The following is a 23614-nucleotide window of genomic DNA, read 5'->3' on the forward strand; positions in this document are numbered from 1 at the left end:
TGTATGACTTAAAGATCGCTGTACATCAGTGGAACCCATCCAACTTGAAGGAGCCAGAGCAGTTTTGCCTTGATGAATGGGCAAATATCCCAGTGGGTGTCTGAGCTGTGCGCCAGGTTTCTTGTTGGTTTCACAATTAAAAATATTTTGCATCTTCAAAGCGGTAGGCATGTTGTGTAAATCAAATGATTACAAACCCCGTGATGATACCATCACATCTACGCTGTGCTAAACTGTTCATGTCAGATACCATCACATCTACGCTGTGCTAAACTGTTCATGTCAGATACCATCACATCAACGCTGTGCTAAACTGTTCATGTCAGATACCATCACGTCAACACTGTGCTAAACTGTTCATGTCAGATACCATCACATCAACACTGTGCTAAACTGTTCATGTCAGATACCATCACATCAACGCTGTGCTAAACTGTTCATGTCAGATACCATCACGTCAACACTGTGCTAAACTGTTCATGTCAGATACCATCACATCAACACTGTGCTAAACTGTTCATGTCAGATACCATCACATCAACGCTGTGCTAAACTGTTCATGTCAGATACCATCACGTCAACACTGTGCTAAACTGTTCATGTCAGATACCATCACATCAACGCTGTGCTAAACTGTTCATGTCAGATACCCTCACATCTACGCTGTGCTAAACTGTTCATGTCAGATACCATCACATCAACGCTGTGCTAAACTGTTCATGTCAGATACCATCACATCTACGCTGTGCTAAACTGTTCATGTCAGATACCATCACATCAACACTGTGCTAAACTGTTCATGTCAGATACCATCACGTCAACACTGTGCTAAACTGTTCATGTCAGATACCATCACGTCAACACTGTGCTAAACTGTTCATGTCAGATACCATCACATCTACGCTGTGCTAAACTGTTCATGCCAGATACCATCACATCTACGCTGTGCTAAACTGTTCATGCCAGATACCATCACATCAATTCTGTGCTAAACTGTTCATGTCAGATACCATCACATCTACGCTGTGCTAAACTGTTCATGCCAGATACCATCACATCAACGCTGTGCTAAACTGTTCATGTCAGATACCATCACGTCAACACTGTGCTAAACTGTTCATGTCAGATAACATCACGTCTACGCTGTGCTAAACTGTTCATGTCAGATACCATCACGTCAACACTGTGCTAAACTGTTCATGTCAGATACCATCACATCTACGCTGTGCTAAACTGTTCATGTCAGATACCATCACGTCAACACTGTGCTAAACTGTTCATGTCAGATACCATCACTTCTACGCTGTGCTAAACTGTTCATGTCAGATACCATCACGTCAACACTGTGCTAAACTGTTCATGTCAGATACCATCACTTCAACGCTGTGCTAAACTGTTCATGTCAGATACCATCACATCTACGCTGTGCTAAACTGTTCATGTCAGATACCATCACATCAACACTGTGCTAAACTGTTCATGCCAGATACCATCACATCAACGCTGTGCTAAACTGTTCATGTCAGATACCATCACGTCAACACTGTGCTAAACTGTTCATGTCAGATACCATCACGTCTACGCTGTGCTAAACTGTTCATGTCAGATACCATCACATCTACGATGTGCTAAACTGTTCATGTCAGATACCATCACGTCAACACTGTGCTAAACTGTTCATGTCAGATACCATCACGTCTACGCTGTGCTAAACTGTTCATGTCAGATACCATCACGTCAACACTGTGCTAAACTGTTCATGTCAGATACCATCACTTCTACGCTGTGCTAAACTGTTCATGTCAGATACCATCACGTCACGCTGTGCTAAACTGTTCATGTCAGATACCATCACGTCAACACTGTGCTAAACTGTTCATGTCAGATACCATCACGTCTACGCTGTGCTAAACTGTTCATGTCAGATACCATCACGTCTACGCTGTGCTAAACTGTTCATGTCAGATACCATCACTTCTACGCTGTGCTAAACTGTTCATGCCAGATACCATCACATCAACGCTGTGCTAAACTGTTCATGTCAGATACCATCACGTCAACACTGTGCTAAACTGTTCATGTCAGATACCATCACGTCTACGCTGTGCTAAACTGTTCATGTCAGATACCATCACATCTACGATGTGCTAAACTGTTCATGTCAGATACCATCACGTCAACACTGTGCTAAACTGTTCATGTCAGATACCATCACATCTACGCTGTGCTAAACTGTTCATGTCAGATACCATCACGTCAACACTGTGCTAAACTGTTCATGTCAGATACCATCACGTCAACGATGTGCTAAACTGTTCATGTCAGATACCATCACGTCAACACTGTGCTAAACTGTTCATGTCAGATACCATCACGTCTACGCTGTGCTAAACTGTTCATGTCAGATACCATCACGTCAACACTGTGCTAAACTGTTCATGTCAGATACCATCACTTCTACGCTGTGCTAAACTGTTCATGTCAGATACCATCACGTCTACGCTGTGCTAAACTGTTCATGTCAGATACCATCACGTCAACACTGTGCTAAACTGTTCATGTCAGATACCATCACGTCTACGCTGTGCTAAACTGTTCATGTCAGATACCATCACGTCTACGCTGTGCTAAACTGTTCATGTCAGATACCATCACTTCTACGCTGTGCTAAACTGTTCATGCCAGATACCATCACATCAACGCTGTGCTAAACTGTTCATGTCAGATACCATCACGTCAACACTGTGCTAAACTGTTCATGTCAGATACCATCACGTCTACGCTGTGCTAAACTGTTCATGTCAGATACCATCACATCTACGATGTGCTAAACTGTTCATGTCAGATACCATCACGTCAACACTGTGCTAAACTGTTCATGTCAGATACCATCACATCTACGCTGTGCTAAACTGTTCATGTCAGATACCATCACGTCAACACTGTGCTAAACTGTTCATGTCAGATACCATCACGTCAACGATGTGCTAAACTGTTCATGTCAGATACCATCACGTCAACACTGTGCTAAACTGTTCATGAAAAGGATAAGAAACTACACTATGAAACAAAGATAAATTATTGAATCACAAAACCCACTGATATTGAATCAGATGGCTTATTCATCACAAAACCCACTGATATTGAATCAGATGGCTTATTCATCACAAAACCCACTGATATTGAATCAGATGGCTTATTCATCACAAAACCCACTGATATTGAATCAGATGGCTTATTCATCACAAAGCCCACTGATATTGCCAACTACTTTGATGATTGTTTAATTGGCAAGATGAGCAAACTTAGGGATGACATGCCAGCAACAAACACTGACACTACACATCCAAGTATATCTGACCAAATTATGAAAGACAAGAATCGCAATTTTCAAACACTGACACTACATATCCAAGTATATCAGACCAGATTATGAAAGACAAGAATTGTACATTGTCATTCCGTAAAGTGAGTGTGGAAGAAGTGAAAAAAGTATTGTTGTCTATCAACAATGACAAGCCCCCGGGGTCTGACAACTTGGATGGAAAATTACTGAGGATAATAGTGGACAATATTACATCTCCTATTTGCCACATCTTCAATTTCATCCTAGTAGAAAGTATGTGTCCTCAGGCCTGGAGGGAAGCTAAAGTCATTCCACTACCTAAGAATAGTAAAGCCCCCTTTACTGGTTCAAATAGCCGACCAATCAGCCTGTTAACGACACTTGGTAAACCTTTGGAAAAAATTGCACTGCTCTACCTTCTTAACAACACTATCAACAAGGCAGGTCCTACAGGCCCTAGTTTCTACCTTCTTAACAACACTATCAACAAGGCAGGTCCTACAGGCCCTAGTTTCTACCTTCTTAACAACACTATCAACAAGGCAGGTCCTACAGGCCCTAGTTTCTACCTTCTTAACAGCACTACCAACAAGGCAGGTCCTACAGGCCCTAGTTTCTACCTTCTTAACAACACTATCAACAAGGCAGGTCCTATAGGCCCTAGTTTCTACCTTCTTAACAGCACTATCAACAAGGCAAGTCCTACAGGCCCTAGTTTCTACCTTCTTAACAACACTATCAACAAGGCAGGTCCTACAGGCCCTAGTTTCTACCTTCTTAACAGCACTACCAACAAGGCAGGTCCTACAGGCCCTAGTTTCTACCTTCTTAACAACACTATCAACAAGGCAGGTCCTACAGGCCCTAGTTTCTACCTTCTTAACAACACTATCAACAAGGCAGGTCCTATAGGCCCTAGTTTCTACCTTCTTAACAGCACTATCAACAAGGCAAGTCCTACAGGCCCTAGTTTCTACCTTCTTAACAACACTATCAACAAGGCAGGTCCTACAGGCCCTAGTTTCTACCTTCTTAACAGCACTACCAACAAGGCAGGTCCTACAGGCCCTAGTTTATACCTTCTTAACAACACTATCAACAATGCAGGTCCTACAGGCCCTAGTTTCTTCCTTCTTAACAACACTATCAACAAGGCAGGTCCTACAGGCCCTAGTTTCTACCTTCTTAACAACACTATCAACAAGGCAGGTCCTACAGGCCCTAGTTTCTACCTTCTTAACAACACTATCAACAAGGCAGGTCCTATAGGCCCTAGTTTCTACCTTCTTAACAGCACTATCAACAAGGCAGGTCCTATAGGCCCTAGTTTCTACCTTCTTAACAGCACTATCAACAAGGCACGTCCTACAGGCCCTAGTTTCTACCTTCTTAACAACACTATCAACAAGGCAGGTCCTACAGGCCCTAGTTTCTTCCTTCTTAACAACACTATCAACAAGGCAGGTCCTACAGGCCCTAGTTTTGTAGCACCTGGACTACTGTTCAGTCATGTGGTCAGGTGCCACAAAGAAGAACTTAGGAAAATTACACTTGTCTCAGAACAGGACAACACGGCTGGCCCTTGGATGTACACAGAGAGCTAATATTAATAATATGCATGTCACTCTCTCCTGGCTCAAAGTGGAGGAGAGATTGACATCATCACTACTTGTATTTGTGAGAGGTATTGACATGTTGAATGCACCGAGCTGTCTGTTTGAACTACTGGCACACAGCTTGGACAGACTGTGAAGCAACACAAACATAGACACAGGCACAACTACTGGCGCACAGCTCAGACACCCATTGATACCCCACAAGACATGCCACCAGAGGTCTCTTCACAGTCCCCAAGTCCAGAACAGACTATGGGAGGCACACAGTACTACATAGAGCCATGACTACATGGAACTCTATTCCACATCAAGTAACTGACACAAGCAGTAATGGAGATCCATAATAAACCCCAGGAAGAGTAGCTGCTGCCTTGGCAGGAACTAACGGGGATCCATAATAAACCCCAGGAAGAGTAGCCGCTGCCTTGGCAGGAACTAATGGGGATCCTTAATAAACCCTAGGAAGAGTAGCCGCTGCCTTGGCAGGAACTAATGGGGATCCATAATAAACCCCAGGAAGAGTAGCTGCTGCCTTGACAGGAACTAATGGGGATCCATAATAAACCCCAGGAAGAGTAGCTGCTGCCTTGGCAGGAACTAATGGGGATCCATAATAAACCCCAGGAAGAGTAGCTGCTGCCTTGGCAGGAACTAATGAGGATCCATAATAAACCCCAGGAAGAGTAGCTGCTGCCTTGGCAGGAACTAATGGGGATCCATAATAAACCCCAGGAAGAGTAGCTGCTGCCTTGGCAGGAACTAATGGGGATCCATAATAAACCCCAGGAAGAGTAGCTGCTGCCTTGGCAGGAACAAACGGGGATCCATAATAAATATAATCTCAATTTAAAAAGCAACACCACACGGCATAACGACTCGCCCGTATTTGAGCTAGATAGCTTCCTGCCTCTATGCTGATAGACCTCTCACCACATCCTAGAGAGAGACAGAAACACAGAAACAGAGAGAGAGAGAGAGAGAGACTGAAACAGAGAAACAGAGAGAGAGAGAGAGGCTGAAACAGAGAGAGAGAGAGAGACTTTAGCCAACATTATAGAAGATATGTGTGACGTCTTTTTTTAATCACACATCTAAAAAGGAAGTGTTGTGTTTCAGATAGCTTAAACACACACACACAGCAGCTGCTACTTCTCCTGGCTCTCTGTACCCTCAGCCAGACTGTTGTTAACCTGTCAGTGAGCATGTCGGGTAGTGTTAGTGTTTGGACGGTAGTGAGCTGGATGGTGCTGGGCATGGTTCTCGGGCTCAGTGGTGGGGGCTCAGCCCTGAAGATCTGCACCTTCAACATCCAGTCCTTTGGAGAGAAGAAAATAGAGAAGCCAGAGGTGGTTGATGTCATATTGGCTGTAAGTAGTCTACATTTATTTAGTTTAACCAGTTGCAAACTGTAGTCTGGATTTGAACTTGCAACCTTTCGGTTACTAGTCCAACGCTCTAACCACTAGGCTACCCTGCCGCCCCCCGTCCTTGCTGAGCGGCCTTTCAGGTTATGTCGATATAGGACTCATATACTCATCTCTTCTGAACCACTGGAATTGTGATACAGTGAATTATAAGTGAAATAATCTGTCTGTAAACAAATGTTGGTAAAAATGACTTGTGTCATGCACAAAGTAGATGTCCTAACTGACTTGCCCAAACTATAGTTTGTTATAACAAGAAATATGTGGAGTGGTTGAAAAAATGAGTTTTAATGACTCCAACCTAAGTGTATCTACACGTCCGACTTCAACTGCACGTGGATGTTGAATCCCTTATAATGTGCGTAGAAACTGGATGTGGTTGTTCCATTCGCAGTCTGCAGTTATGGTCTCTTTTGTGGTGTTCCTGCTAACAATGAGTTGCGCAGTCGGTTCTGCAAACAGGGGTTGACATTTGAACCTTAGACTCTGTACATGTTTACACCAGACGAGTTCACCACATTGTGTCATTACCTCACAACTATGACTTCAGCATAATAAATCATAATAAAACAGGATCCCTCGAAAACGAGACGGTGCATGTCAAGGGGCAACAATCTTGTCATTACAATTTACATTAATAGATGAGGCTGTGCATTTACTGTGTGGATAATGCAGTGCATGCCATGTATAGATAAGGTTGTGCATGTAATGTATAGATAAGGTTGTGCATGTAATGTATAGATAAGGTTGTGCATGTAATGTATAGATAATGTTGTGCATGTAATGTATAGATAAGGTTGTTCATGTAATGTATAGATAATGCTGTGCATGTAATGTATAGATAAGGTTGTGCATGTAATGTATAGATAATGATGTGCATGTAATGTATAGATAGATAATGCTGTACATGTACTGTATATACAATGCTGTGCATGTACTGTATATATAATGCAGTGCATGGATAATGCTGTGCATACACGACATGGATAATGCGGTGCATGTACTGTATAGATAATGCTGCACATATACTGTATGGATAATGCTGTGCGTGTACTGTATGGACAATGTGGTGTGTCTAATGTGTAGATAATGCTGTGCATATGCTGTATAGATAATGCTGGACATACACGATATGGATAATGCTGTTCGTGTCATGTATAGATAATGCGGTGCATATACTGTATAGATAATGCTGTGCATGTACTGTATGTACATCAGTAACACTCAGGATGTGTATTTGATTATTTTATAGTTCCAGTTACTGGTGTGTTTTGTTGGGTGTAAGCAAAAGACCCCTGAATTGTAGTGTGTAGAAATACGTTCCCATGGAAAGCAGAGGTGAGGAAGGTGATTGTGCAGATGTTACAACGTCCTTCCGAATACGGAAGTGTTGCGTAAAGAAGGTTGTCCTGACCTCAACCTATTGAACTGCGTATAAATATGTTCCATGGAAAGCAGAGGTCAGCAAGGGGGATCTGGTGCGACAACATTCTTTAGTAAAACAGAACAGAGTCTGAGTGAGGTCAGGTTAGCGTGAGAATTGGATCTGTGAGAAAATAACTATATTATATAACTAATGAAGTACACTATGTGGTGGGCGTTGTCCTCTAAGGGAAATTAAACTTCCTGTATATTAAGTACGCTGCCTTTCTAAAGTTTGGGGTCACTTCAGAATGTCCTTGTTTTTGAAAGAAAAGCACATTTTTTTTGTCCAGCTAACACAACGTGCCATTGGAACACAGGAGTGATGGTTGCTGATAATGGACCTCTGTACACCTATGTAGATATTCCATTAAAAATCTGCTGTTTCCAGCTACAATAGTCATTTACAACATTAACAATGTCTACACTGTATTTCTGATCAATGTTATGTTATTTTAATGGACAACAAAATGTGAATTTCTTTCCAAAACAAGGACATTTCTAAGTGACCCAAAACTTTTGAATGGTAGTGTGTATAATATACAGGAAGTTTAATTTCCCATAGAGGAGAATGTCCACCACATAGTTAAACCCTGGCCATCTGAGGAAGTACTTGATGTTAAGTTGAGGTTTCTCATACACATGCACCAGCATCTCTATCAGTGTACTAAAAGCCGTCTCTATATTGCAGCTGATCGCTCGCTGTGACATCATGCTGGTGATGGAGATTAAAGATCTCAGTGCGAAGGCTTTCCCTCAGCTCATGACTCAACTCAACAGGTAGGGTTGACCTGAAAGACACAGTTAAAATGGCAATGGCTGGTGTGATGACCAAGGCCCGAAAGACACAGTTAAAATGACAATGGCTGGTGTGATGGCCAAGGCCTGAAAGACACAGTTAAAATGACAATGGCTGGTGTGATGACCAAGGCCTGAAAGAAACAGTTAAAATGACAATGGTTGGTGTGATGACTAAGGCCTGAAAGACACAGTTAAAATGACAATGGCTGGTGTGATGGCCAAGGCCTGAAAGACACAGTTAAAATGACAATGGCTGGTGTGATGACCAAGGCCTGAAAGACACAGTTAAAATGGCAATGGCTGGTGTGATGACCAAGGCCTGAAAGACACAGTTAAAATGGCAATGGCTGGTGTGATGACCAAGGCCTGAAATACATACTCCCCTGTTACAATAACACTAGTGTGTATTAGTCTGGGTGTTATAAGGACAAAGAGTTGGGGAAGCTACTCTGAAAATGTAGTTTACCAAACTACCAATTACAGTGCATTCGGGAAGTATTCAGACCCCTTGACTTTTTCTACATTTTGTTACGTTACAGCCTTCATTTTAAAATGGATTAAATTGTTTTTCTTCCTCATCAATCTACATAAAATACCAAAACAAAAAAACAGGTTTTTAGACATATCACATTTACATAAGTATTCAAGTACTCTTTAATCAGTACTTTGTTGAAGCACCTTTGACAGTGAATACAGCCTCAAGTCTTCATGGGTATGACGCTTCAAGTTCGGCACACCTGTATTTGGGGAGTTTCTCCCATTTTTCTCTGCGCAGATCCTGCGTTGTCTTGGCTGTGTGTTTAGGGTCGTTGTCCTGTTGGAAGATTTATCTTTGCCCCAGTCCGAGGTTCTGAGGGTTCTGGAGCAGGTCTCTCTGTACTTTGCTCCGTTCATCTTTCCCTCGAACCTGACTAGTCTCCTGTTCCCTGACACTGAAAAACATCCCCACAGCATGATGCTGCCACCACCATGCTTCACCGTAGGGATGGTGCCAGGTTTCCTCCAGACGTGACGCTTGGCATTCAGGCCAAAGAATTCAATCTTGGTTTCACCAGACCAGAGAATCTGGTTTCTCAATCTTGTTTAGGTGTCTTTTGGCAAACTCCAAGTGGGCTGTCATGTGCCTTTTACTGAGGAGTGGCTTCCGTTTGGCCACTCTATCATAAAGGCCTGATTGGTGGAGTCCTGCAGAGATGGTTGTCCTTCTGGAAGGTTTTCCCATCTCCACAGAGGAACTCTGGTGCTCTGTCAGAGTGACCCATCGGGTTCTTGGTCACCTCCCTGACCAAGGCCCCCTCTCCCCTGATTGCTCAGTTTGGCCGGGTGGCCAGCTCTAGGTATTCTTGGTGGTTTCTAAAGACCTGTTTTCGCTTTGTGATTACATGTAGATTGATGAGAAATTTATATTTAATCCAGTTTAAAATAAGGCTGTAACGTAACAAAAATGTGGAAAAGGGTCAAGAGGTCTGAATACTTTCTGAATGCACTGTACTTAACACTGGAAGAATTTAAGATACCCTTAAGAAAAATATATTTTGCTTTAACTGAAGTTACTTTGAAAAAGTAGTTCACTACATCCAAACTACTTTGTGAAAAATTATCATATCTAAATCTAAAGGGGCATGGACAACAAACAGCAAGAATAGATCCCTTTGGAATCAGATGTGATCCCTTTGGAATCAGATGTGATCCCTTTGGAATCAGATGTGATCACTTTGGAATCAGATGTGATCACTTTGGAATCAGATGTGATCACTTTGGAATCAGATGTGATCCCTTTGGAATCAGATGTGATCACTTTGGAATCAGATGGGATCCCTTTGGAATCAGATGTGATCACTTTGGAATCAGATGTGATCCCTTTGGAATCAGATGTGATCACTTTGGAATCAGATGTGATCACTTTGGAATCAGATGTGATCCCTTTGGAATCAGATGTGATCCCTTTGGAATCAGATGTGATCACTTTGGAATCAGATGGGATCACTTTGGAATCATATGGGATCACTTTGGAATCAGATGGGATCACTTTGGAATCAGATGTTTACATAATGTGTAAATTAGCCAAATGAAATACAAAAAGTGTTTCAAGTGAGGTCTGATGCTGAAAAAGAAAGGATGTTTTTTACCTACTTCACCCATATTTTATATCATTTTGGCCCCCCCAAAAAAGTTGTGTGTAGTTCGCTACAGCACTACATGACAAAAAGGTCATTAACTAGTGAAAACACTACCTAGATTTACATACAGTTCAACTACTACCAAGCTACTGCAGAATGTAGTTACATTTCTAGTTGAATTACATATAGTTCACTACTCCCCAACACTGTCAATAAAGTACATTAAGTCATCCGTCCGTTCATCCATCCACTCATCCATCCATCCATCCATTCATCCATCCATTCATTCATCCATCCACTCATCCATCCATCCATCCATCCATTCATTCATCCATCCATCCATTCATCCATCCACTCATTCATTCATCCATCCATTCATTTGTTTGATGGTTCATTAATGTATTAATTCATCTATTTACCCATCCATCCATCCAACCCCCTGCTCCCTCTGTCCTCTGCAGTGACTACAGCTCCAGGAAGAATGAGTATAACTATGTGATCAGTGACAGACTGGGACGTAAGTCCTACAAGGAGCAGTACGCCTTTATCTACAGGTAAGTCCTACAAGGAGCAGTACGCCTTTATCTACAGGTAAGTCTTACAAGGAGCAGTAAGCCTTTATCTACAGGTAAGTCCTACAAGGAGCAGTAAGCCTTTATCTACAGGTAAGTCCTACAAGGAGCAGTAAGCCTTTATCTACAGGTAAGTCCTACAAGGAGCAGTACGCCTTTATCTACAGGTAAGTCCTACAAGGAGCAGTACGCCTTTATCTACAGGTAAGTCCTACAAGGAGCAGTAAGCCTTTATCTACAGGTAAGTCCTACAAGGAGCAGTACGCCTTTATCTACAGGTAAGTCCTACAAGGAGCAGTAAGCCTTTATCTACAGGTAAGTCCTACAAGGAGCAGTATGCCTTTATCTACAGGTAAGTCCTACAAGGAGCAGTAAGCCTTTATCTACAGGTAAGTCCTACAAGGAGCAGTATGCCTTTATCTACAGGTAAGTCCTACAAGGAGCAGTACACCTTTATCTACAGGTAAGTCCTACAAGGAGCAGTACACCTTTATCTACAGGTAAGTCCTACAAGGAGCAGTACGCCTTTATCTACAGGTAAGTCCTACAAGGAGCAGTACACCTTTATCTACAGGTAAGTCCTACAAGGAGCAGTACGCCTTTATCTACAGGTAAGTCCTACAAGGAGCAGTACACCTTTATCTACAGGTAAGTCTTACAAGGAGCAGTACACCTTTATCTACAGGTAAGTCCTACAAGGAGCAGTACGCCTTTATCTACAGGTAAGTCCTACAAGGAGCAGTAAGCCTTTATCTACAGGTAAGTCCTACAAGGAGCAGTACACCTTTATCTACAGGTAAGTCCTACAAGGAGCAGTACGCCTTTATCTACAGGTAAGTCCTACAAGGAGCAGTACACCTTTATCTACAGGTAAGTCTTACAAGGAGCAGTACACCTTTATCTACAGGTAAGTCCTACAAGGAGCAGTACGCCTTTATCTACAGGTAAGTCCTACAAGGAGCAGTAAGCCTTTATCTACAGGTAAGTCCTACAAGGAGCAGTACGCCTTTATCTACAGGTAAGTCCTACAAGGAGCAGTAAGCCTTTATCTACAGGTAAGTCCTACAAGGAGCAGTACACCTTTATCTACAGGTAAGTCCTACAAGGAGCAGTACGCCTTTATCTACAGGTAAGTCCTACAAGGAGCAGTAAGCCTTTATCTACAGGTAAGTCCTACAAGGAGCAGTAAGCCTTTATCTACAGGTAAGTCCTACAAGGAGCAGTACACCTTTATCTACAGGTAAGTCTTACAAGGAGCAGTAAGCCTTTATCTACAGGTAAGTCCTACAAGGAGCAGTATGCCTTTATCTACAGGTAAGTCCTACAAGGAGCAGTACGCCTTTATCTACAGGTAAGTCCTACAAGGAGCAGTACACCTTTATCTACAGGTAAGTCCTACAAGGAGCAGTAAGCCTTTATCTACAGTTAAGTCCTACAAGGAGCAGTAAGCCTTTATCTACAGGTAAGTCCTACAAGGAGCAGTAAGCCTTTATCTACAGGTAAGTCCTACAAGGAGCAGTGCGCCTTTATCTACAGGTAAGTCCTACAAGGAGCAGTACGCCTTTATCTACAGGTAAGTCCTACAAGGAGCAGTATGCCTTTATCTACAGGTAAGTCCTACAAGGAGCAGTACGCCTTTATCTACAGGTAAGTCCTACAAGGAGCAGTACGCCTTTATCTACAGGTAAGTCCTACAAGGAGCAGTAAGCCTTTATCTACAGGTAAGTCCTACAAGGAGCAGTACCCCTTTATCTACAGGTAAGTCCTACAAGGAGCAGTACCCCTTTATCTACAGGTAAGTCCTACAAGGAGCAGTACGCCTTTATCTACAGGTAAGTCCTACAAGGAGCAGTATGCCTTTATCTACAGGTAAGTCCTACAAGGAGCAGTAAGCCTTTATCTACAGGTAAGTCCTACAAGGAGCAGTAAGCCTTTATCTACAGGTAAGTCCTACAAGGAGCAGTATGCCTTTATCTACAGGCAAATCCTACAAGGAGCAGTATGCCTTTATCTACAGGTAAGTCCTACAAGGAGCAGTATGCCTTTATCTACAGGCAAGTCCTACAAGGAGCAGTATGCCTTTATCTACAGGCAAATCCTACAATTTTGCCTGTGCTTACAGCTGTATTCGGTTAATTTTTATCCTTAAAAAAAAACTTTAGTCCTTGCCGATGACAAGCATACTGATAACATGATGCAGCATCACCATGCTTGAAAATATGAAGAGTGGTACTCAGTGATTAGTGGGGCGGCAGGTAGCCTAGTGGTTAGAGGGGTAGCAGGTAGCCTAGTGGTTAGGGCAGCAGGTAGCCTAGTGGTTAGAGGCAGGTAGCCTAGTGGTTAGAGTGTAGAGGAGGCAGGTAGCCTAGCTGTTAGAGGCAGGTAGCCTAGTGGTAAGAGGGGCGGCAGGTATCCTAGTGGTTAGAGGGGCGGCAGGTGGCCTAGTGGTTAGAGGGGCGGCAGGTGGCCTAGTGGTTAGTGCGGCAGGTGGCCTAGTGGTTAGAGGGGTGGCAGGTAGCCTAGTGGTTAGAGGAGGCAGGTAGCCTAGTTGTTAGAGGAGGCAAGTAGCCTAGTGGTTAGAGGAGGCAGGTAGCCTAGTGGTTAGAGGGGCGGCAGGTGGCCTAGTGGTTAGAGGGGGAGGCAGGTAACCTAGTGGTTAGAGGGGGGAGGCAGGTGGCCTAGTGGTTAGAGGGGCGGCAGGTGGCCTAGTGGTTAGAGGAGGCAGGTGGCCTTGTGGTTAGAGCGTTGGACTAGTAACTGAAAGGTTGCTAGCTCGATTCCCCGAGTTGACAAGGTAAAAATATGTCGTTCTGCCCCTGAACAAGGCAGTTAACCCACTGTTCCCCTGAACAAGGCAGTTAACCCACTGTTCCCCTGAACAAGGCAGTTAACCCACTGTTCCCCTGAACAAGGCAGTTACCCCACTGTTCCCCGGATCAAGGCAGTTAATCCACTGTTCCCCTGATCAAGGCAGTTACCCCACTGTTCCCCTGAACAAGGCAGTTAACCCACTGTTCCCCTGAACAAGGCAGTTAACCCCACTGTTCCCCTGAACAAGGCAGTTAACCCACTGTTCCCCTGAACAAGGCAGTTAACCCACTGTTCCCCTGAACAAGGCAGTTAACCCACTGTTCCCCTGAACAAGGCAGTTAACCCACTGTTCCCCTGAACAAGGCAGTTAACCCCACTGTTCCCCTGAACAAGGCAGTTAACCCACTGTTCCCCTGAACAAGGCAGTTAACCCACTGTTCCCCTGAACAAGGCAGTTAACCCACTGTTCCCCTGAACAAGGCAGTTAACCCACTGTTCCCTGAACAAGGCAGTTAACCCACTGTTCCCCCTGAACAAGGCAGTTAACCCACTGTTCCCCTGAACAAGGCAGTTAACCCACTGTTCCCCTGAACAAGGCAGTTAACCCACTGTTCCCCCTGAACAAGGCAGTTAACCCACTGTTCCCCTGAACAAGGCAGTTAACCCACTGTTCCCCTGAACAAGGCAGTTAACCCACTGTTCCCCTGAACAAGGCAGTTAACCCACTGTTCCCTGAACAAGGCAGTTAACCCACTGTTCCCCTGAACAAGGCAGTTAACCCCACTGTTCCCCTGAACAAGGCAGTTAACCCACTGTTCCCCTGAACAAGGCAGTTAACCCACTGTTCCCCTGAACAAGGCAGTTAACCCACTGTTCCCCTGAACAAGGCAGTTAACCCCACTGTTCCCCTGAACAAGGCAGTTAACCCACTGTTCCCCTGAACAAGGCAGTTAACCCACTGTTCCCCTGAACAAGGCAGTTAACCCACTGTTCCCCTGAACAAGGCAGTTAACCCACTGTTCCCCTGAACAAGGCAGTTAACCCACTGTTCCCCCTGAACAAGGCAGTTAACCCACTGTTCCCTGGTAGGCCGTCAATGTAAATAAGAATTAGTTTAATAAAAATAAATTTAAAAAAAAACAGTAAGAGCAAATGTTGCTATGGTAACCAGGGAAGAATCACCAACAAAGTCACGTGACTTTGTGTCGGTGGTGGAAACGATTATTTTTTTTCAATATTTGGTCAATCTAATTTAAAACTTTAGTTATTGAAATGTGCTGTTCCTCTAAGTGTGTGTCATGGTAATTAAAGAAATGGAGATGGTAGGAATGGTAGGAATAGGGTTTTCATAGCTTATAGTTATAGTGAGGCATTTTGGGGTGGTTTGTAGGTGTGGAGTTATTATTGGGGATTATAATGGGCGAGTTGTAATGGTAGTGGTAGTAGTGGTGACTGTGGCAGTAGTAGTAGTGGTAGTTACTGCAATAACAGTAGTATGAGTAGTTAACTGTAGTAAACTCTAGCACAAAGCTTTATTAAAGTTGAGTCCGTCTGTACGCCCTGGACTAGCTATGCCCTGGACCAGAGCTGGACCCAAGTAGACCAGGCCTAGCTAGCTACTATCTATATCCTGGACAAAAGCAAATTTGTGAAGATGAGAGCTGGCCCAGAGCTAGTTAGTGCAGACGTTAGCTAGACCAGAGCTAGTGTGGACCAGAGCTAGCTGGCTACTAGCTTCACTCTGAACCGGAGCTGGCCCAGAGCTAGTTAGTGCAGACGTTAGCTAGATCAGAGCTAGTGTGGACCAGAGCTAGCTGGCTACTAGCTTCACTCTGAACCGGAGCTGGCCCAGAGCTAGTTAGTGCAGACGTTAGCTAGACCAGAGCTAGTGTGGACCAGAGCTAGCTGGCTACTAGCTTCACTCTGAACCGGAGCTGGCCCAGAGCTAGTTAGTGCAGACGTTAGCTAGACCAGAGCTAGTGTGGACCAGAGCTAGCTGGCTACTAGCTTCACTCTGAACCGGAGCTGGCCCAGAGCTAGTTAGTGCAGACGTTAGCTAGACCAGAGCTAGCTGGCTACTAGCTACACTCTGAACCGGAGCTGGCCCAGAGCTAGTTAGTGCAGACGTTAGCTAGACCAGAGCTAGTGTGGACCAGAGCTAGCTGGCTACTAGCTACACTCTGAACCGGAGCTGGCCCAGAGCTAGTTAGCTAGACCAGAGCTAGTGTGGACCAGAGCTAGCTGGCTACTAGCTACACTCTGAACCGGAGCTGGACCAGAGCTAGTTAGTGCGTACCAGAACTGGACCACAACTAGTGCGGACCAGAGCTAGCTAGCTACTATATGCCCTGGCCCAGAGCTAGTTAGTGCAGACCAGAGCTAGATCATTGCGCTAGGGTCTCATACCCAACTCTGTTGCTCGGCAACGTTGGCTCAAAACATTGCCAGGGTAACATCAGCTATAAGCAACTCAACACGTATCAGTTCCTGCTCTCTGATATGGACATTTGATCAAAATCTTAAGGATTTTGCTTTCTTTTAGACCTGTTATAAACACACTGTAAAACAAAACTGTTGATTTTACAGTAATCTGTAATTTACTGTAAATTCCAAATAAACTTTGGTCAACTTTACAGCAAAGTTTATTTGGAATTTACATTAACATACTGTACTTTTTTTTTTTTTACAGTAATTTACATGTAACCGGCTTACAGTATATTACCGTAATAACAGTAGGATGATTTTTTACATTTTTTTTGTTAGAGTGCATGTATGGGCCTGAGAACTGTCACAGACCATAAGCAAAGCACTGAACTAGTACTAAAGGAAGTGTGATGACATGTGTTTCTCAGACAGAGGCTGGTGTCAGTGAAGGAAGTGTACCAGTACCCTGACACCCAACCTGGAGATGAGGATGCCTTCTCCAGGGAACCTTTCATCGTCTGGTTCTCTTCCCCCAAAACAGGTGACTGTCTGGCTGAACTAACCAACACATTATTGCCGTTAGACTAGATGTTATCGGGGCAGGAAACTTCACTGCAGAGCTACACTTCATTTACAATTCTTGCTCGCAGTTTTAACACCGAAGAAGAAATATCGAATTGGCAAGTTGCTTTAACAGTTAGAAGGCAGTAGGTTAAACTGGCATATTGTAATCACAGCTGTAAAAGTTGCCTGGGACAACAAGTATCCCTCTTTCCCTGCAGCCGTCCAGGACTTTGTGATCATTCCGATCCACACCACTCCAGAGACGTCCGTCAGGGAGATAAATGAACTGTATGATGTGTTCCAAGATGTCAAACAACGATGGACCTCAAAGGTAGAGCACACACACACCTACCTACCATGGTTTGGATTGACCTATTTCCTATACACACACACACACACACACACACACACACACACACACACACACACACCTACCTACCATGGTTTGGATTGACCTATTTCCTATACACACACACACACACACACACCTACCTACCATGGTTTGGATTGACCTATTTCCTATATATACACACACACACACACACACACCTACCTACCATGGTTTGGATTGACCTATTTCCTATATATATACACACACACACACCTACCTACCATGGTTTGGACTGACCTATATCCTATATATACACACACACACCTACCTATCATGGTTTGGATTGACCTATATCCTATATATACACACACACACACCTACCTATCATAGTTTGGATTGACCTATTTCCTATACACACACACACACACACACACACACACACACACACACACACACACCTACCTACCATGGTTTGGATTGACCTATTTCCTATACACACACACAAACACACACACCTACCTATCTTGGTTTGGACTGACCTATATCCTATACACACACACACGCACGCACGCACGCACGCACGCACGCACGCACGCACGCACGCACGCACGCACGCACACACACACACACACACACACACACACACACACACACACACACACACACATATATATATATATATAGTTGTAGTCTATCAGCAGTTTAATAATTTCCTATCAATCAATCAAATGTATTTATAAAGCCCATTTTACATCAGCTGATATCTCAAAGTGCTGTACAGAAACCCAGCTTAAAACCCCAAACGGCAAGCAATGCAGATGTAGACGCACGGTGGCTAGGAAAAACTCCCTAGAAAGACCAGAAACCACCTTCCTAGTGGTTTATCAGTAAGTTGTATCATTTCTGGTTTCACCCTGGTAAAAAAAAAACGTGCACAGGTAAAGTTTATAACAACATACAGTATCTCCCAGAAATAGCTACAAGCTCATATAACTCCACTGGTAAACCACAACAGTCACCACCAACAGTAGAGATCAATGCTCTCCATGGTGTGTGATATTTGTAACAATGAGATATTTGTAACAATGATGTATTTGTAACAATGATGTATTTGTAACAATGATGTATTTGTAACAATGATGTATTTGTAACAATGATGTATTTGTAACAATGAGATATTTGTAACAATGATGTATTTGTAACAATGAGATATTTGTAACAATGAGATATTTGTAACAATGAGATATTTGTAACAATGAGATATTTGTAACAATGATGTATTTGTAACAATGAGATATTTGTAACAATGAGATATTTGTAACAATGAGATATTTGTAACAATGAGATATTTGTAACAATGATGTATTTGTAACAGTGTGAATTTGTAACAGTGTGAATTTGTAATAGTGTGTATTTGTAATAAATGTTCAGATTACTATGGGTCTTAGCAGATACAATTTCTATAAATGGTGGAAAAAAAGACCCTAAAATGACACCTTACTAAACCAAATTTGTGTTCACTGTAAACTGTAAAAGATTAAAACAGATTATTCTGGTACAAAAAAAAATCTCCATTGAGCATGTTTTTTTTTGTTGTCCAATGTACTTTGCACACCTGTGGTAGTTTCCATGCTCAATCTCACATCTCCTTTCTTCAGAATGTGATCATCATGGGCGACTTCAATGCGGCCTGCGGCTACGTACCCAAGAAGCAGTGGAGCAGCATCCGCCTGCGGTCTGACAGCAGCTTCCTGTGGCTGACGGGTGACACCATCGACACCACCGTCAAGGAGTCCACAGACTGTGCCTATGACAGGTCAGAGGGCGTTGCCATAGAAACATACATCAGGGGTCGTACGTGCACATCCCTAATGGCGTCCCTTTGAGTGTAACGAATGTGGTTAAGCTTTAAGCTCAGCGGGTTAAAACAGACTTGTAATGTGACCTAGGAGCCAACCCGATCAGTATACTGAGCAGGTGCTGGATGTCAACGTAACTGTTCATCAGCCAGAACGTCTTCTTTAGGATTTCTCTTTCTGCTCCTGTCTGATCCCATCCTTGTTCCTCTGTCTGTCTATAGGGTTGTCCTCCACGGGGACAAGATGATCCAGGCCGTCAACCCAACCTCTCTGGATGTGTTTGACTTCAGACGGGCCTACGGACTAACCGAGCTACAGGTATAGCAAGCACCCTCTCCTCTCTCTCTCTCTCTCTCTCTCTCTCGACAGATCTGAAATGCATCTAATGTAGACTGTACCAACTAGAGATCCAAAACGTCTGAATGTAAAACAGTGTCAGTGTTAAATCCTCTGATGGTGTCAGTGTTAAAGCCTCTGATGGTGTCAGTATTAAATCCTCTGATGGTGTCAGTGTTAAATCCTCTGATGGTGTCAGTGTTAAAGCCTCTGATGGTGTCAGTGTTAAAGCCTCTGATGGTGTCCGTGTTAAATCCTCTGATGGTGTCAGTGTTAAATCCTCTGATGGTGTCAGTGTTAAAGCCTCTGATGGTGTCAGTGTTAAAGCCTCTGATGGTGTCAGTGTTAAAGCCTCTGATGGTGTCAGTGTTAAAGCCTCTGATGGTGTCAGTGTTAAAGCCTCTGATGGTGTCAGTGTTAAAGCCTCTGATGGTGTCAGTATTAAATCCTCTGATGGTGTCAGTGTTAAATCCTCTGATGGTGTCAGTGTTAAAGCCTCTGATGGTGTCAGTGTTAAATCCTCTGATGGTGTCAGTGTTAAATCCTCTGATGGTGTCAGTGTTAAATCCTCTGATGGTGTCAGTATTAAATCCTCTGATGGTGTCAGTGTTAAAGCCTCTGATGGTGTCAGTGTTAAATCCTCTGATGGTGTCAGTGTTAAATCCTCTGATGGTGTCAGTGTTAAATCCTCTGATGGTGTCAGTGTTAAAGCCTCTGATGGTGTCAGTGTTAAAGCCTCTGATGGTGTCAGTGTTAAATCCTCTGATGGTGTGTGTTTGTGTGTTCCAGGCCCTGGCGGTGAGTGACCACTACCCAGTGTGCATCACTGTGAAGGCCGCTCCGAGGAATAAGGGTTAACGTCTTGTCCTCGTAACGGTACCGTCCTGAGGACGTCTCGGTGTCCCTCGGTGGTCTGTGTGCGTCCTGCAGTGTTTGCTTTGCTCCAGTCCAGAGCCATCAGGCTAAAGCTAAATTAATCAATTAATCCCAGAAGCATGGTCACTGAGCTGCACTGTGTGCTTCAAGGTTATTATAGTTTTGTGTTTTATATTCGTTTTTATTTCTATTAGTATTTTTTTTTTTTACTTAATCTAGTAGTTTTTATTCTATTTGAGTTTTCTAAAAACATTTCTATTTGGTTTTTGATATGATTTAGTTTTAGTGTTAGCCTGGGTGGCTAATAGCTAGGAGGCATGTATGTGTTGTAGGTTGTATTTCTAGTAGTCTCAGACCTAGATTATAGATTATTACGGATTGCATTACAGATTAGATTATTACAGACCTAGACCCAGAGCAACAGACCTAGACCCAGAGCAACAGACCCAGAGCAACAGACCCAGAGCAACAGACCCAGAGCAACAGACCCAGAGCAACAGACCTAGACATAGAGCACTAGACCCAGAGCAACATATCTATAACAACAGACCCAGAGCAACAGACCCAGAGCAACAGACCTAGACCTAGAGCAACAGACCCAGAGCAACAGACCTATAGCAACAGACCTAGACCCAGAGCAACAGACCCAGAGCAACAGACCTAGACCCAGAGCAACAGACCTAGACCCAGAGCAACAGACCCAGAGCAACAGACCCAGAGCAACAGACCTAGACCCAGAGCAACAGACCCAGAGCAACAGACCCAGAGCAACAGACCTAGACCTAGAGCAACAGACCTAGACCCAGAGCAACAGACCTATAGCAACAGACCCAGAGCAACAGACCTAGACATAGAGCACCAGACCCAGAGCAACATATCTATAACAACAGACCCAGAGCAACAGACCTAGACATAGAGCACTAGACCCAGAGCAACATATCTATAACAACAGACCCAGAGCAACAGACCCAGAGCAACAGACCTAGACCCAGAGCAACAGACCCAGAGCAACAGACCCAGAGCAACAGACCTAGACCTAGAGCAACAGACCTAGACCCAGAGCAACAGACCTATAGCAACAGACCCAGAGCAACAGACCTAGACCCAGAGCAACAGACCCAGAGCAACAGACCCAGAGCAACAGACCTAGACCTAGAGCAACAGACCTAGACCCAGAGCAACAGACCCAGAGCACCAGACCCAGAGCAACAGACCTAGACATAGAGCACTAGACCCAGAGCAACATATCTATAACAACAGACCCAGAGCAACAGACCCAGAGCAACAGACCTAGACCTAGAGCAACAGACCCAGAGCAACAGACCCAGAGCAACAGACCTAGACATAGAGCACCAGACCCAGAGCAACATATCTATAACAACAGACCCAGAACTGCATCACATGGCAGCTTTTTCCTGCCATCCTATTACCTATGTAGTACACTATATAGGGAATAGGGCTCTGGTCTATAGTGCACTATATAGGGAATAGGGCTCTGGTCTATAGTAGTGTACTATATAGGGAATAGGGCTCTGGTCTATAGTAGTGCACTATATAGGGAATAGGGCTCTGGTCTATAGTAGTGCACTATATAGGGAATAGGGCTCTGGTCTATAGTAGTACCACTATATAGGGAATAGGGCTCTGGTCTATAGTAGTACCACTATATAGGGAATAGGGCTATGGTCTATAGTAGTACCACTATATAGGGAATAGGGCTATGGTCTATAGTAGTACCACTATATAGGGAATAGGGCTCTGGTCTATAGTAGTACCACTATATAGGGAATAGGGCTCTGGTCTATAGTAGTACCACTATATAGGGAATAGGGCTCTGGTCTATAGTAGTACCACTATATAGGGAATAGGGCTCTGGTCTATAGTAGTACCACTATATAGGGAATAGGGCTCTGGTCTAAAGTATTGCACTATATAGGGAATAAGGCCCTGGTCTAAAGTAGTGCACTATATAGGGAATAGAACCCTGGTCTAAAGTAGTGCACTATATAGGGAATAGGGCCCTGGTCTAAAGTAGTGCACTGTATAGGGAATAGGGCTCTGGTCTATAGTAGTACCACTATATAGGGAATAGGGCTCTGGTCTAAAGTAGTGCACTATATAGGGAATAGGGTACCAGAGTCATGTTAAAAACACCTGACGACATACAAATGGCTTATCCAAATGTAAATGATTATTTCCTCAGTTGAACCAGTTTGTAATATGTCATGTAACAGTGTTATTTTAAGGAACATTATTTATAGCTAACATATGTCTGTATATCCTATATCAGAGAATATATTTGGTATATTCTATATCAGAGAATATATTTGTTATATCCTATATCAGATAATATATTTGGTATATCCTATATCAGAGAATATATTTGGTATATTCTATATCAGAGAATATATTTGGTATATCCTATATCAGAGAATATATTTGGTATATCCTATATCAGAGAATATATTTGGTATATCCTATATCAGAGAATATATTTGGTATATCCTATATCAGAGAATATATTTGGTATATTCTATATCAGAGAATATATTTGGTATATCCTATATCAGAGAATATATTTGGTATATTCTATATCAGAGAATATATTTGGTATATCCTATATCAGAGAATATATTTGGTATATCCTATATCAGAGAATATATTTGGTATTTCCTATATCAGAGAATATATTTGGTATATCCTATATTAGAGAATATATTTGGTATTTCCTATATCAGAGAATAAATTTGGTATTTCCTATATCCACCATAATTTGAAAATAAATTCATTAAAAATCCTACAATGTGATTTTCTGGATTTCTTTTCTCATTTTGTCTGTCATAGTTGAAGTGTACCTATGATGAAAATTACAGGCCTCTCTCATATTTTTAAGTGGGAGAACTTGCACCATTGGTGGCTGACGAAATACTTGTTTTGCCCCACTGTAAACAGCGTTATGGTAATGTGGCCGCACCGTCTCCCATGAGCTTCCCCAAGCTGTACCAAACGGACCAGTTCGTAGCTGGATTCTTCACCCATCTTTTATACTTTCTCCTGAACGTAAACGTTGTTCGGACCTCAAGTTCTGTGAGGTGGAAGAAATTATTTTGTT

At 43.2% G+C, this 23614-nt stretch overlaps 1 protein-coding gene across 1 annotated transcript; it reads left to right on the plus strand.

Annotated features, from left to right (window-relative positions):
• Positions 1–5949: 5949 nt before the first annotated feature.
• On the plus strand, positions 5950–23305 carry LOC115118112 (deoxyribonuclease gamma-like). The gene is made up of 8 exons (XM_029646656.2): positions 5950–6329; positions 8500–8588; positions 11191–11283; positions 16965–17077; positions 17319–17431; positions 19090–19247; positions 19512–19608; positions 20416–23305. The coding sequence occupies exons 1-8, from the start codon at positions 6165–6167 to the stop codon at positions 20482–20484; spliced, it is 897 nt and encodes a 298-aa protein (XP_029502516.2). The 5' UTR covers positions 5950–6164; the 3' UTR covers positions 20485–23305.
• Positions 23306–23614: the final 309 nt, after the last annotated feature.

The sequence above is a fragment of the Oncorhynchus nerka genome, linkage group LG2, assembly GCF_034236695.1.
Source record: "Oncorhynchus nerka isolate Pitt River linkage group LG2, Oner_Uvic_2.0, whole genome shotgun sequence".
NCBI classification, from domain to species: Eukaryota; Metazoa; Chordata; class Actinopteri; order Salmoniformes; family Salmonidae; genus Oncorhynchus; species Oncorhynchus nerka.